Source organism: Brienomyrus brachyistius, chromosome 16 (assembly GCF_023856365.1).
Source record: "Brienomyrus brachyistius isolate T26 chromosome 16, BBRACH_0.4, whole genome shotgun sequence".
Taxonomy (NCBI): Eukaryota; Metazoa; Chordata; class Actinopteri; order Osteoglossiformes; family Mormyridae; genus Brienomyrus; species Brienomyrus brachyistius.
In genome coordinates this window covers 3,526,297-3,541,207 of record NC_064548.1, presented here as the reverse complement: position 1 = coordinate 3,541,207, position 14,911 = coordinate 3,526,297, and the positions used below count along the sequence as shown (strand labels likewise).

Here is a 14,911-nt window from a genome sequence, read left to right as displayed (position 1 = left end):
TTTGTTGTACAGGCCAGTATCTCAGATACTTCTCGGGTATCGTCTAGTGCAGGGCTGGGAAACGTGATCCACTGAGGACCAATGTAGGTCCAATTCTTTGGGATGACTTGTCAATAAGCAAATAAAGCGGTTCTCAGCTTCAGTCCTGGGGACACACTATTATTGGCTCTAGCGGCAACCTGGGGTGAGGCGTGTGGTGTGTGAACACAAAGAATCACCAGTAGCACACAGAGGTTAGGCGTAGTTTATTCCAAAATAGAAAGCTCTAAAGCAAACAAAAACGAGTGAGGAAGGAACCGTAATGCTGCACAAAGCTGGCAGCCGCACAGGGCCACAGCTCGGGGCTCTCAGTTTCCTTACTTAATGAGAAGTTTGCCGGGGCATGACAGCAGCCAGCTATGGGGTGTGTGAGGGACAGGGTCCTGAAAGCTGGGAGTGGCCCAACATGGAGGCGGCGCAAGGAGTGGAGCAGTGACAAACCTCTCCAGCAAAGGGCTCTCCTGAGCTCCACCCTGGATTAGGGCTTTGTGTATAAATAAAACAGTGTGCAGCTTCTGCCAGGGCTGCTTGTGTCTCCAGGTCACGAATTGTGCTTTTTCCACAAGGCTTGGGCTTTTTCTGTATTTACTGTTCATTGTACAAAGTATATGGGATAATACAACTGACAGAGAATGACATCTACACTACAAATGCAAGTACATACTAGGTAAAAAATAAACAATGAAACTGACTTCTCTACAAGCGCAGTAATGGATTTGACACTTTGTCCTTCTACAGGTTAGAGAACCTCGATTGCTCAGGTACAGAATGTGATGTAGAAACTGCCATTTCACTGCCTTTGCTATATTCATACTGAGGAGGACTGTTTGTCTAGTTTGGCTACAGTTTAGGCTTTTCCGTGCTTCTAAGTTAATAAAAAAAAAATAATTAAGGCCCTCTCTGTAGTTCATTAAAACCAGTTTTTTCATTAATATATTTTAGCAATGTTATAGGACCCCGAAAACAGGGCGGCCTTTTCAGTAATCAATCTTTATACATAGACATCCTTTAAGAACAAAAAAAAAACACCCATCATTTTTATGTTCACGTAGAAAAATAACTTCTTTTTCCATTCATCTTGTTGGCTTTGCGAGCAGCGGCAAGCCCTGGTTTATGTCCCGAAGACAACCTCCCACGCGTGCACAACTAGTCAAACACAGGCATGCTGAGAAAAGCAAATCATCAAAGAATTCTTTAAGCTCTTGTCCCAAAAGAGAGGCGATGGAAAAAACACATCAGTCCAGCAGTCACTGGCGTACATTAAAAATGTGTTTGCGGGCGTTTATCACATCATTTGTTTTCTTGAAATTGTTTGTAGCTTACCATAAAATACAAAAAGTGCACTCGTCTACAACTACGTATAAAATGGTTTCCAAAGCGAAACTCGGAGCGCGCCGTGCGTGCCATACACACGTGTGCGTGTAAGTGGAGTCTGTGGCGTGTTTTAATAACATGCTTTTGCGTGCCAGTGCAAATGGGGGCTTACTAGGATTAGGCCAACCAACTGGTGTGTCCCGTTTGTCTCGGGGACTTCAACACAAGTCACCAGTTGCTCTCTCCATCTGTGTGTCTCTGCACATTATTGTCCTTGCATTTGTGTTCAGTCCACAAACATTAGTGAGCACCTTCAGATCCAAGCATGCACTCCGCTGTGTTGGGTTGTGCCTCATGTCGGTGTTTGTACGTGTGCGTGCGTGTGTGTCCGTGTGTGCATGTGGGTACACCTGCACCTGTCCCATAGGCCAGGCCCTGGCTCCTACTGCAGCGAGTCGCTGGTGTCCAGCCCAAGGCTGGCCATGTTGGCCCGTGACAAGCCGCTGTCTCTGTCCTCATCAGCATCGTCGTCGTCTCCGCTCTCCCCGGACTCATCCTCGCTGTGCGGCCCGATCATCACCTGCTGCACAGCCAACGTGGCGCCGTCTGACGACAGAGTCTGCAGCCCGTCCACGCTCATGCCCACCGTCACCATCGTACCTGCGGGAGGCCGAGGCCACATGGACACCCGTCTCTTTCTCACATCAGACTGCAGACACCCCACACCTAACACTAAAGCCTTGTTTTCACCAACATGGTGCCGGTGCAGGACTTCTCCCCAATCTGGCACTGGTTCCATGCATTTCCACTTGGGAACTGGGCACGGCACCACAGAAAAGCTCGGTTCATAATGTGGCATCATAGCATCAGCAAAAAGAGGGACGGGCTACGGCGTCCAAACCTTTCGTAAACTCGGAAAATACTATCCATAACCGATATAGCTAGTCCATGGTGGTGCTGGCAGTGAAACAACTTGCCAGCTTCTTAGCGGAATATGGTTGCATCATTTTTTTATTCTGAGGAAAAAAAAATATCGCTCTGCTTTATTTAACAATAAAGTATAAATATGTCACAGGTGGAATAAATTAAATATTATGCCATTTGTGTTGTGAAGAAACCATGAAGCGGACAGCGAAGTTCAGTTTTTAGCATTACTGCACGATCCTTAAAAGGACCGCGGTGAAAAAGCAAGCAAGTAAAACAACGAGTGAATAAACTAACACAAACAGATGGGGGAGTCTTTACGGAGACAAAATGTCATAAAATAGCTTAAAATAGTATGGCCTGAATTTGCTGAAAATAAGACATTATACAAGAATAAAGAATAAACTCACTTACACACATAACCTTTAAAGAGACAAAAGTGGATAGAGGCAATAAAGACAGGGCGCATCGAGTCATACTCCGGAAACCTTTTTTTCGGCAAAATAAATCCAAAAAACGAAATACAGATTAACCATTACTTTCACTTCCGCCTAAGTAACATTTCTGTTCCGTTCTTTTTTGAAACTGGTGGAAATGCAGGCTGATTCTCAAAAGGCACCAAGCGAGAACCAGCCCAGCACTGGCACCAGCACCAGAACCAGCTTCGTGTTAGTGGAAACGAAATATCAGTCACTGCCTACTAGCTATAACTAGTAGACAGTGACCACCAGGTAGCAGGTACCCATCTCCAAGAACTGATATTCTGAAAATGTATTATTCATTTACACCGTGCAGATACAGAGGCACAGCCGGCCTTACCGTCAGCCATGGTGACCTGCTGCTGGGACACGCCTGATGCGATGGACTCGGGCCAGAATCGCTGCAGTGGCCGGTTCTGCGGTGTCTTCTTCTTGGTCTTGGGGGTCTCTGAGGAGCTGGCGTCCAGCATGGGCTGCAGGATCCGCCTTCGCGCATTGATGAACCTGCCGGACGACAAGGAAGGTGCAGGTGAACTTCACACCTGAGGGGGTGGGCCAGTCACGGGCCCAGGGACAGAGAGAGTAAAATACACTCCTGAATGGGAGAGGCAAACTCCCCAACAAGTGGAGGCAAAGTAAGCAAAAAGCTATAAAGCCTGAAGAAGAGAACTGGAGAGACATCTTAAGTTATAACCCCTATCACAGGGCATAAAGATCAATAGACACAGACAAAAGCAACAGGACTTCTGTTAAAGACACTGGCCTGAGAATACCACTGCAGACCTGTAGAATATACCTGTCGGGAATAGCAGTAAAAATGTGCGACCATTTTGGAGTGGGGGGTGCAGAAGAACTATGTTTCTCAATGCAGTCGTTGGGAACCCCCCAGACAGTCCGCATTTCTTTTTCCTAAGAGGAGCTGGGACACAACTGTCTGGCAGGGAGCTGGGAGGGAGCAAAGACATGGACCATCTGGGGTCTCCAAGGACTACACTGAGAAACACTGCAGCAGAGGGGCGGGGCACACACTGCTTCTAAAAAGCCAAGAAAGAATGGCAGGGTAAACAGTAAATCCTTAGTGTCCCGTGTCTGACGAGGGAATCAGCTGGTCAGGTGAGTGGCATGAAGCAATACTCACCAGTTATTGACCTGCAGCAGGGTCAGATTTGTCTGAGTGGCAATCTGCTTCTTCTCATCCTCTGTGGGGTAGGGGTGCTGGGGACAGACACACACATCAGGTCCTGCCCATGCTTCCACCCATGTCTTCTTGTATGCATTCTGTGTTTGTGCAAACGGGCTGCACACTATCAAAGGAATCACGATATTACAACATTTAAAAATAAAATGCTTGCTCTGCTCCTGGTAACTACTGGATAGGGTAAATAAGCTTGTCAGAGAGTCATAGGAGAGGAGAAAAGGGAGCCCCCCTCCCTGCAGCTCAGAGCGGTGAGATGCCCTCACAGAGACTATACAAGCTACATGTTCAGGCACTTTCCGGCTAACAGTGATACATCTGGACTCGGCAAGGCTGATTAAAACGCAGGCGAACTGCCTCAATGTACATTAACTGTATCCCTCTCGTTTCCTACTCTTTTTCTCCCCCTCCATCTCTCTATCCCTCCCTGCCTTTCCCTCCATCTCTCAGCAGGGAACAACAAGTCCCTGTGTGCTGAGGACCCACGCAGGCCCCCAGGCAGCCTGACAGTGCACTGAGATCAGGCGGCCAGCTTCAGGGGCAGTCATCTGACGGGGGAGCTACATCTATCAGACCGTCCCGCAGTGCCCGGAAAGATCCCAGCCTGTCTCCTCCTCAGGCTTTGGGTTCACCCAAGACCACAGAAACCCTCCCATGATAGACTCATGACTGACTCACTCACTCACTCACTGCCAGACAGAGAGATCGATCCCAAGTTTGAAATTCTGATACAGTCTCTGATACTGATTCTGTGCTGCTGTTTATCACCTTTATTTTTCATTATACACACATAGCTCTATCTACACAAGGAATTTAAGATCTTAAAGCAAGGCTGGCCAATCTCACCCATGAATAACATGAATATTATGTCATTGTGTAATACGATTATTAATTAGAGGATTGACTGGCTGAAGAGTCCTAAGACTTGGGTTTGAACAGGTGACCTTAAAATTTTCCCATGTATTTGCCCATGCATACATCATGGCCCTTTGAGGACAGGACTGCCTATCTCAGCCTGAAGGGGACCTTAGAGACGTACAGAGTAAACATCCAGGTAAAATATGGTTACTTTACATTTACAATATCATTACTTTACAATAAAGGACAAAACTGCTTATAGACCTTGAACCAATGAAAATATATGGAACAGATATGCTCTCAATCTCGAGTATATAGCTTTTTTCATAATCCCTTCCACATATATCTCCCCCCCAAGCCACCCACTTACCCCAATGTGCTGGAAGAGCCAGGAGCGCATGACATTGGTGGCCTGCTTCGGAAGGACCCCCCGCTTGTTCTTGGATGTACCATCATCATGGTTGAAAAAGCCCAGGTCTTGGTTTAGCTGGAGCTGGAGCTAAGGGAGTTTGATGTAGATGCTCATGAGGGGAATCAATCATATGCTGAGCCTGGCTCACAACATTACTATGCCCATAAAGACATTTACCTGTGTGTTCTGGATGCGTATTGTCCCTGGTGAGATAGTCTGTGTCACAACCTGTCCTTGGGGTGTAACCACGGTGACGGGCTGGTACACAGTGCCACCTGGAGCACACATGGTGGGTTAGTACAGATGTGTACACATCTAAATAATTATAACACTCAGCCACTTCTGTTACATTATGATAACAAAAACAGTGGAATAAAGCCATGCTGGTCCAAAGAACTGTCCTTGTAGGTGTGCAGGTTCTTTATTAACCTTAAAAGAACTAGCAAAAGAATGCAAGGAATCAGGATTACGATGATCCTGAACATGGGAAAGTGGGGGTGTTGCCATTTCTCATTCAGATTCAGATGTGTTTCTCACAGACTACATTAGATTCAAAGATTAGAAATTGCAACAGAAGTTAGTAAAATGTACAATTTCTCTGATTAATTGTGACATTAAAAAAGCAGAATACTAAGTAACAATTACTGATTAATTTAGTGTTCCGTGTAACAATGAGCAAGCACTATTCTTCATTTAGCTCTGATGAGGGTAATAAACTGAGGAAAAGCTGGAATGTAAACCACTATACATGTCAGTGGTTCTGATAGGACGACAGCTGAGAACCACAGGCCTAACGTAAGGGAAAATATGTGATAAACTAAAATACTAAAACTGCAAAAGGTCAGGCTGTTTACATCTGCTCAGAGCAGACGTATTGTTTGCGTTCCACGGAGACACGCATACCTGCCACCATCTGTGTAGGGTTGACAGTTGCCACGGTGACGTTGCCCTGCTGCAGAGCTGATGCTGGCACAACGATCCCCTGAGGGCTGAGGGTCCCTGTGAACGAGCTGGAAGTCTGGGGGAGACACACACACACGCCATATAGGGACAGATGTCTATGGGGGCTTTTCCACCGCAACAAGTGCCCTACTTTTGGTACTTTCGCTTTTCCACTGACTACCAGTCAAGTACCAGTAACAAAAGTGCCAAACCAAATGGGGTACTTTTTTGGTACTTCAGTACTTTAGGGTGAGATTTGAGATGCTTTCTTTGTGGATTGGTTATGCAAATGGCCTGCCTCTAAATACAAAACAGACGCCACCTTGAAAACGAATGCAAAATCAGAAAACAACGATAAAATGAACAAAAAAATATTGTGATCTGGTTGGAAGAACAGATACAATAATATCAGGATGACAAGAAATTAATGAAGTATTTTGTTTAATATACTAGGACAGTACGGTATTTTAATATACAGTGGAGTCCATTTATAGTGATCATGTGTGTCTTGGTGAAATTGATTACTATAACCATTTTTTTTAGTTTTTCTTTATGTCTTAGGCAGATTACCACCTAATTCACATTTGTATATGTATTACATGAATATAAGGTAATAGAATGGACAGCATCGCTATTTACAGAATTTTATTGACTATTTCAAAATACAGTACAGCTGTTTCAAACACTTGTCAAATTACGGGACTGTACAAATTCAATTACTGAACTATATATAATTCAAGTATGCAATAATACTGTAATGCCGGCAGAATCTGCATGTCCCAGCATATGTATAGAGCCCCTGCTTGTATTTGTTAGTGTAGATACTTGTGGTGCTGTGTATCCAGTTGTCGCGTGTGCCTCTAACTGTTATTGTACTCGGTTTTTGCCTGATCCTCGTGTGTCCTAGCCATTGTGTAATTACCCGCTGAGTGTGTGTGCCTTACTGTCCTTGATGTAACTTCCCCGTGTTTCCTGTCATTCATAGCTTTTGTGTTATTGTTGCTTGTTGTGGGGTCCCTTTAAGGAGTATAATGAAGAACAACTTGTCAGGCCACCTTTCGGCATTTTCATTTGCCACTGCCACGATTCCTCGGTCTGCTCTGGGCTTCAATACAGTACAATATTGTACATAAAATATAGCTTACAGCTATATATTGTACATAAAATATAGCTTCAATGGGTCTATATTTGTCATTGAAAGAAAATTACTTTCTTTTTCTGTGCATGCAGCATTAGACTCAGGTAGCTAGGCAGAAGCAGACAGGTTACCGCAAGGTAAAGTATGTTAAATGTAATGTTAAAAAAAGAATTAGCGTAGTTTAAATTTTTTCCGTATGATCTCATGTATAAAAGCCCCAAAATGAAGACTGTAAGTGGACTACTTGATTACTATAAGCAAATTATTTAAACAGTATCTGTACAGGATTGATTCTGTCCCAAGTTTTTTGATCCACATAAGCAGTTGATCACTATAACCGTGATCACTGTAAGTGGTTTCCACTGTATTTAAATAGTATTTGTACAGGAATGATTCTGTCCCAAGCTTTTTGATCCATATAAGCGGTTGATCACTATAGGCATGATCACTTTAAGCATATTTCACTGTACTAGGACATTACACATAAATCGCACTGTCCTAGCTATGCAATATTTTTGTAAATATAGCAATGTGATTTTATTGTAATAAATATTGGGGTATTTATAAAACAAAAAAGAAGTTCATACATTTCTCTTTGAGTGATTTAAACAGCAAGGATGAAAATGATTATCATCATCTTGGAGAACACATGCAGCGTTCAAAGTACCAAAAGTATGGTTCCTGGTGAAGTAGAAAAGTGCCCTAAGTGAAGACTGACCAGCAGCTAAAAATATCAATTATAAAGGAAGAGAAACCCCCTCCCCCCAACCCCCCGGGTTCTCCTGGTCTCCACCTGTGTTTGTACGGGCGAGTAGGGGCTGCCTGGGTCCCCGCTCAGCAGAGTCTCACTGTTCATCTTGGTCTTCAGACAGGCGATGTAGCGGCTGCAGAAGTCCTTGCACAAGTCGCTCACCTTCTCCAGCTCCAGCAAGTGTATACGCAGCACCTGTATGGCCTTTACCATCTATAGGGAGGAGGATGGAAAGCGGTAAAGTTTCCGAAAATTCCATGGAGGGAAAAAAAAAATGCTTGCCAAAACAGATTGAGAGAGATTATTATAACATGAATATTATGTGAGTCTGTCCTGGACAGTGATGTCACCTTAACCTTGCAAACATCAGCTAATGGGACCTGGACTTCATGCATCCAAATGTAATTTATCATTCCATTTAATCATAAGAGGCTTGCATAAACTCAAGAGCTCAACAGACTATAAAATTTGCACAACAATAGCAATGATTCCAGCAGTTAGCAGTCATATAGTTTAGCTCTAAGAAGAGTGATGATTGTAGTACAGAAGGTAACAATAACATCTGCAGTGATTTCAGCAGTAATATAAATAATGATAAAAGATGCCATACCATTAACTCCAAAAGTAAAACCATAGATGACTCAAGCAAGGAGGCCATCAATATTAATTATTCTTTTATCATGGTTCGTAATACAGGTATTAACATACCATAAAACTACAAAAGATGTTGTAGTGATGACAACGATATTCCCAGACAGCCTTGTCACTCCCCCCATCTAATCCCTACTCCTCCCACACCCCACAGCTGCTACAATTTAGAATTACAGTAAAATCCATTTACAACGGACTTCAAGGGACCTTGCAAAACAGTCCATTATATCCAAGGACCGTTATATCGAGTTGCAGAACACCATTTACTCATGCCACATCCCAGCAGACACACTTGTGGTATAGATTATTATATTGTACACATAGTAATCCAACTTTACCTGACCAGATGCGTGACTATTAATAATTCCGACTACATATCTGCACTGTATATCACTGGCACACCATGCGCCTTGTAGGCAGAGCCTGCATGTCCGTTATAGCTGAACAAACCTACAGCATGTGGCTCAGTGAGCTAAGCCTGTGTGCCTGTAATCAGAAGGTCACTGGGTCAAACTCAGCCTCAGCACGTCTGTAGGTCCTTGAGCAAGGCCCTTAACCCCCAGCTCCCTGAGCGCCCCAACAGGTGGTTGCCATTCGCAGACAGCTTACTCTACAAAAAGCAAGGTGAGGGAGACGTAAAGACAATTACCCCAGGGGGATCAATAACGTATGTATTATTATTATCAAATTGTTTGTCCATTATAAGTGAAATTCCGTTATATGCGAGTCCGCTATATCCAATACTTTTTCTGCATGTTCTTAAAGGCGCACGGCCGGGACCAGCAGACCTCGTCTGTTATAGATGATATTCCATTATAAGTGAGTCCACTATAACAGGATTTTACTGTACTGCATATATCAACTGCAAATATAAAAACCAATAAATGTGGTTTTACCAAAAGTTCTACCAGTGCGACTTTAGACTCATTTCGTGACGACGGGTCACATATTTTTGTGATGCCGTAATAAGATCTATCAAATACTTTTTAATGTTACACATTCACAAGATCAAATGTCATCTGCTTTCACCCTTCTCCTTGCAGCCACTAATTGGCAATACTTCAGTTTTTGGATGAGTAGTTTCAAAATCTGATTAGTTCCAGTTCCTCACCCATGTGTCTATAAAGTTTAGAAAAGGTTGTTCAAATACTTTTACAGTTTATGTTCTATTGTCAAAAGTGTCCTTAACTTTGATAATATTATGCAGCCCTACTACAATATTGCGATGATCTGTCTCATGATTTTATCATTTCCAGTTTGTCACCCATATTATGCCTCTGCAAAGTTTGAAAAAGGTCTGTCAGAAACTATTTGAGTTGTCATCTTACCGAGAGTGTAACTGAGGCAGCAATGGATTGGCTCCAAAAGCGTACGCATGCATATGATCAATAATCTCAAGAGTTATGCTAGTAGTGATAAAAACATAAGTGATGACACGAGCCATGAAATTAGGAGAAACAACAGCTGGAGGATGAGCAGAAACATCCATCTTACCAGATTGTCAAGGTCTGGGTCATCGCTGAAGAAAGCTTTGCCTTCTTTCTCTTGGCTGCGGACAAAATTCTCGATGTCAACATCGAAGCTGGCGGAGGTGACACACTCTGAGCTCTGGGTGGACTGTTCACACTTCTCAAAGAGGAGGGCTAGCAGTGGGAACAGAGGGTGCCTGGGACATCAGGGAGCACAAACACACCGTTTAAAATAGAATATTATTAAGTAAGAGTGTTTTGCAGCAATTTTTAGAGGCATACAGTAGTCATAGGAATGTTTAAAAACAGCTGGGCTGAAGCATGACAATTCACAACAGAAAACATCATATTTCTCAGCTCCTGAAGATTTGCATAAAACTTTACACTTCTATATATGCACGTACCAACAAAAACTGCAGGGGAAATCCCCCCCCCCAGGGGAGGGAGACAGGGGTACCTGTAAATGGACTCCTTGTCGGCGTCCATAGAGGTCTGCGTCTCCACAGGCGGGGGACTGCCAGTGACCCCGCCACTCACTTCCGGAAACCTCTGGTCCTGACCACTGTCCGTCTGCACAGTGGGTTTCATCTGTGTGAGAGAAAGGGTCAGGGGTGGAGCAAGGAAGAATGAGGCAGAATAGGGGAGGGCCTCATTCCTAACAGTCAACATGATTCTGCTTCCTCTGCCTGGGGTGCTGGGAGACAATATTAGCCCATTTCACTCCCCTCACACACCACAGCTGGTGAGTAGGGTGATCGCCCCTGTAACACAGGGCTGGAGGGCCGAAGAGTCATTGATAGGCCTCAGGGGTCAGAGGTCAGAACTGGCCATCAAAAAGGGCTGCAGTATATGAGGGTTTTTGTACCAGCTCCTAATGACTGGTAAATTAATCAATATAAAGCAGACACAAGATCTGCAATAAGCAAAAATATAATGTTGGATCTTAGCTGCTGCTTAACTGACTTACAGTTTTTCCAGACATACACTCCTGGGCAAAATAGTGGCCAAACCCAAAACTGCAAAACATTAAGCTTTAAATGGTCTCAACAGCAAATAGCCAGAAGATATTTGTGAAAATTCAGAACGCAAAGAGGTGTGATCGCTTGCATTTTTTAACAAACATTTCAATTTTTTCATGATTTCATCTTTGCGTACAAGATGATGAGCAAAAGGTGGTACAGGGTTTGGCTGCATTTTGTTTGGTTCTTGCTAATTATCTGACTAATGATTTGTTAAGACCATTAAAAACTTACTGTTTTGCAATTCTGGGTTTGGCCCATTTTTTTGCCCAGAAGTGTATATATGTGACACAAACACTTTATTGGTGTGACTTAGGACAAGGACAACTGCACATCCCAAGTATGACTTGTACATTTACCATAAGCTATCAGGCCGATTACATTCCCCGTACTGCTGGACTAACTGCTGTAAAAGTATGGGCATTTACCAATTAATTGCACTATTGGAAAAGTGATGGAGCCAACGGGATTTTAATCTTCAGTATCTCTGTCTCTCTCTCTCTCACACACACACACAGACAGTGAAGGTACAGGCCACAAGGCATATGACAGGAGGTCATGTGGTGGGCCAACAATAGATCGATTGACAGGAGAAGCACTGAAAAATACTTTTCAAAGAACTAATAATATCTGGTTGTTCATGGCCCAGATTCTTTAATGGCGGCCATTTTTTTTACAGACTCAGGCATATACTGGAGGCAGTTATTTGCTAAAGCCCCACGTTACTGGAACGTTATTTTAATGAGTCATGTGACTCAGGACCACAAAACAGTATCAGCAATGAAGTAAATGGCTGCCAAGAAGTTATAATGAGCATTAACCCCGTGAGACTCAGTGTAAGGCTGACAGATGTTGTAAGATGACTAAATGATAAAAATCTCAGACACCTTTAACAATGAATCAGCAGCTTTCTAGTTTTCATCAGGATGGTACTGGAGAAACAAATCACAAGGACCTTCTGGTGCTGGTGCGTGTAATGTGTAATAGTGGGGGGCGGGGGCGGGACCTGGGGCTTTAAACCAGCAACCATTTAACTCCTTTTTAATTCCCTTCCAGAATGAGGCTTGAGACCAGTGCTCAAAGGGACCAATGACTTTTGGTGGGGTTCCAAAAAATCCAGATAAGTCAGCATGGGAAAAAATATTCTCTCTTATTGGGGGGTGCACACCTCCCTCATTAGGGACTAATGAGAGATACACCCCTGGGGGATAAAAACTTTGTCCTCAAACGGTAGTGTTAGCCATACCTCCTGGTACTCCTCCATGGACACCGACTGAGCTGCCATCGCTGTTACTGCAGGCACAGTGGGAGGTGAAACATCATAGGATCGTGGCGAAGCCCCAGTTCTGCAAACGCACACATATATATACCGATAAGCGCTGAATCGCTACCGGACAGAAGCCCTATAATGAGATTATATATATATATATATATATATATATATATATATATATATATATATATATATATATATATATAATGTATATATAAACTTAATTTTGTATTAGCAAAACGAGTGTAATACTTTTGTGCCTACATTGATAATCATCCAGTGGCTTTGAAATATGGAGCCGATAGTATACACATAAAACACTAAATATTAATAATGGTGGCGGTCTGCTCTGCAGGCTGAGCAGCACAGCGTGCGCCGTAGCGGCGATCAGTGGATCCTCGGTGCCTGTCCGCCTGCGAGCCGAGCGTATTCGGAGGCTACGCACCCGGCTCACGGTCCTTACACCGCGGCGCCAAAGCGGCTGTCTTTATTTAAAATACCATTTGTATATATTCAGTAAGCATTTCCCGTGTTCATACTGCAGTACTAAAACGACTCAGTCCCGTTACAAGCAGATTTCATGCGGGTCAACACAAAAGACTGTATGGCTCTTTAGAGGGTGTCGTGTCTTTCAATGTTATGAAACTTATTTCCATTTTTAGGATGCCGCATCGTTGTAAGTACATCAGTCGGGGGTCTGTTTAGTAAGAGTGCAGTTAATACGGTAGGGACGGGGGCGGTGACCATGCCACAGTGACCTGCGGCAGAGAGAACGACATGACACACAAAATGGACACCAGCTGGCGGACCACGCGTGTCTGAATGCTATGTTCATGGGGAGATAGAGCCCATTCTGTCAGTATGCGACGAAGCACGGGACGCGGCGCTTTGGCCGCGATTACACGCCCACCACTTCGGGCCTGCTGCAGCCCCCCCGTTAGCTTAGCAAATTAGCCACGGGTGCTAACATTCTTGGCAAATATCCGAAGCAGTAAATGGTGAAGCGGGACTCCTCATGCTAGATGGCGCAAACGCTTACAAAACAAAACGGGTGAAAAAACCCGCCTGGCTCGCAATAGTGGCAGCAAGGCGCAGGTTTCCCGCACTGCACGAAAATGCCTGTTTCTTAGGCACTAATGTGCATGCTGGGGACCCTAACTGGCGTACTTCGCTAGCCAGCTAAAGGCATCCGCCGAGCGTCTGACGACTCCTGCGGACAACGAGCCGCCATGTTTCCCCCCCTAAAGTGGCTGTACGCTCCGTGAGCAGCCAGAGTCGTCGCTGTAAAACGCCGCGTCTCCCTGCACACCGCTGCACCCTGTTAAAAAATACGTATCATTCAAAGATATCGTGGCCAAGATTCCCGCTCTATAGTTATTTTGATATATTTAACCGTCTCTGTCCCTTTAATATTAACAAAAACCTGCCCACTCCAGTCTATCAATCAAGCTGGGGACAGCTGCCTATCCCTCCCCTTGTGCCATTCGCGCTTGAAGCGGACAAGGGGGGGAAATAAACTGGGCCCTACTTCCAGTTCTCCTCCTCGCTTATCCAGAAATTTCTACTCCCCAAAATGCCGACATATTTTTTTCCCACATGGAAGGGTTTTTTTCGATCCCCGCCCGGCTAACCGCCCCTTTCCCTAACCCCCACTAGCCACTCCGGCCAGGTCCCTGCTCTGGCCCGCGGCATTTTAGCGCCTTGCTTAGATTGTTTGATTGATAGGGAACGGAAAAAGAAGATTTTGAGTGACAGCTTACCTGAGTGCCAATCTTCGTCACACTGACAAGCAGTTGCAGCAATCGGGACTCGCAGTTGTCGCGTTGCGTCATCGCGTAACGACACGCAGAGTCGGGGGCTCATGAATATTCATGACATAGGAGGAGACACAACGACTGATGTTTCTTGTTCTCGCCCCCCGGGACAGAAGCAGAAAATGCGGCGCAGCGTTATGGTGAGAGGAGGCTTGCTTTGGCTCGCAGTCGCAATTGTAATCGGCAACGTATCCTTAGTCTTCATAGAATGCAAAATCAATTAAAGCAGCAATGATCGAAGTCTCTTAATTTTCTTTCATACTTTCGATTTATGCAGTACAGCTATAATTATCTGGATTTACAGAACATAAACTATATGCGTCATACTTCTTATTTTAGGGGATTAATTAAGTTGGTATTATTAAGAGCAATTATTAGGGATAATTAAGTAACAAAAAAGCAAAAATGCACGGTTAGGTGTTTGTATGCTAGGTTCACATAAACGGAATTGTATTTTTAGCACATATTGACTTACTTCATCCAGCCATTCATCTTCTGAAACCGCATATCCTATTCAGGGTTGCGGGGGGGTCCTATCATGGAGGCTGTGAGTACAAGGCAGGGAACAACCCAGTATGGGGCGCCAACCCATCGCAGGCTACACTCACACTGCATTCACATGTACGGGTAATT

At 44.3% G+C, this 14,911-nt stretch overlaps 1 protein-coding gene across 1 annotated transcript; it reads right to left on the bottom strand.

Moving 5' to 3' along the window:
* Window positions 1–228: 228 nt before the first annotated feature.
* On the bottom strand, window positions 229–14,384 carry LOC125709542 (homeobox protein PKNOX1-like). Its single transcript, XM_048978114.1, has 11 exons — window positions 14,225–14,384; window positions 12,438–12,537; window positions 10,630–10,760; window positions 10,198–10,369; window positions 8,095–8,265; window positions 6,125–6,239; window positions 5,399–5,496; window positions 5,180–5,308; window positions 3,895–3,971; window positions 3,097–3,260; window positions 229–2,013 (listed from the first exon to the last, which is right to left on the bottom strand). Exons 2-11 carry the CDS (start codon window positions 12,474–12,476, stop codon window positions 1,796–1,798), a joined length of 1,314 nt encoding a protein of 437 aa, XP_048834071.1. The 5' UTR covers window positions 12,477–12,537; window positions 14,225–14,384; the 3' UTR covers window positions 229–1,795.
* Window positions 14,385–14,911: the final 527 nt, after the last annotated feature.

What these genes read in the sequence shown, in the direction of transcription:
- LOC125709542 (XM_048978114.1), bottom strand. Translation starts at nt 12,476, where the DNA reads ATGGCAGCTCAGTCGGTGTCCATGGAGGAGTACCAGGAG. An exon ending in CCCTACACAGATGGTGGCAG is followed by an intron (nt 5,497 to 6,124) that starts GTATGCGTGTCT and finishes TGTGTGCTCCAG; the next exon opens with GTGGCACTGTGTACCAGCCC. An exon ending in GCAGGTCACCATGGCTGACG is followed by an intron (nt 2,014 to 3,096) that starts GTAAGGCCGGCT and finishes GGCCTCCCGCAG; the next exon opens with GTACGATGGTGACGGTGGGC.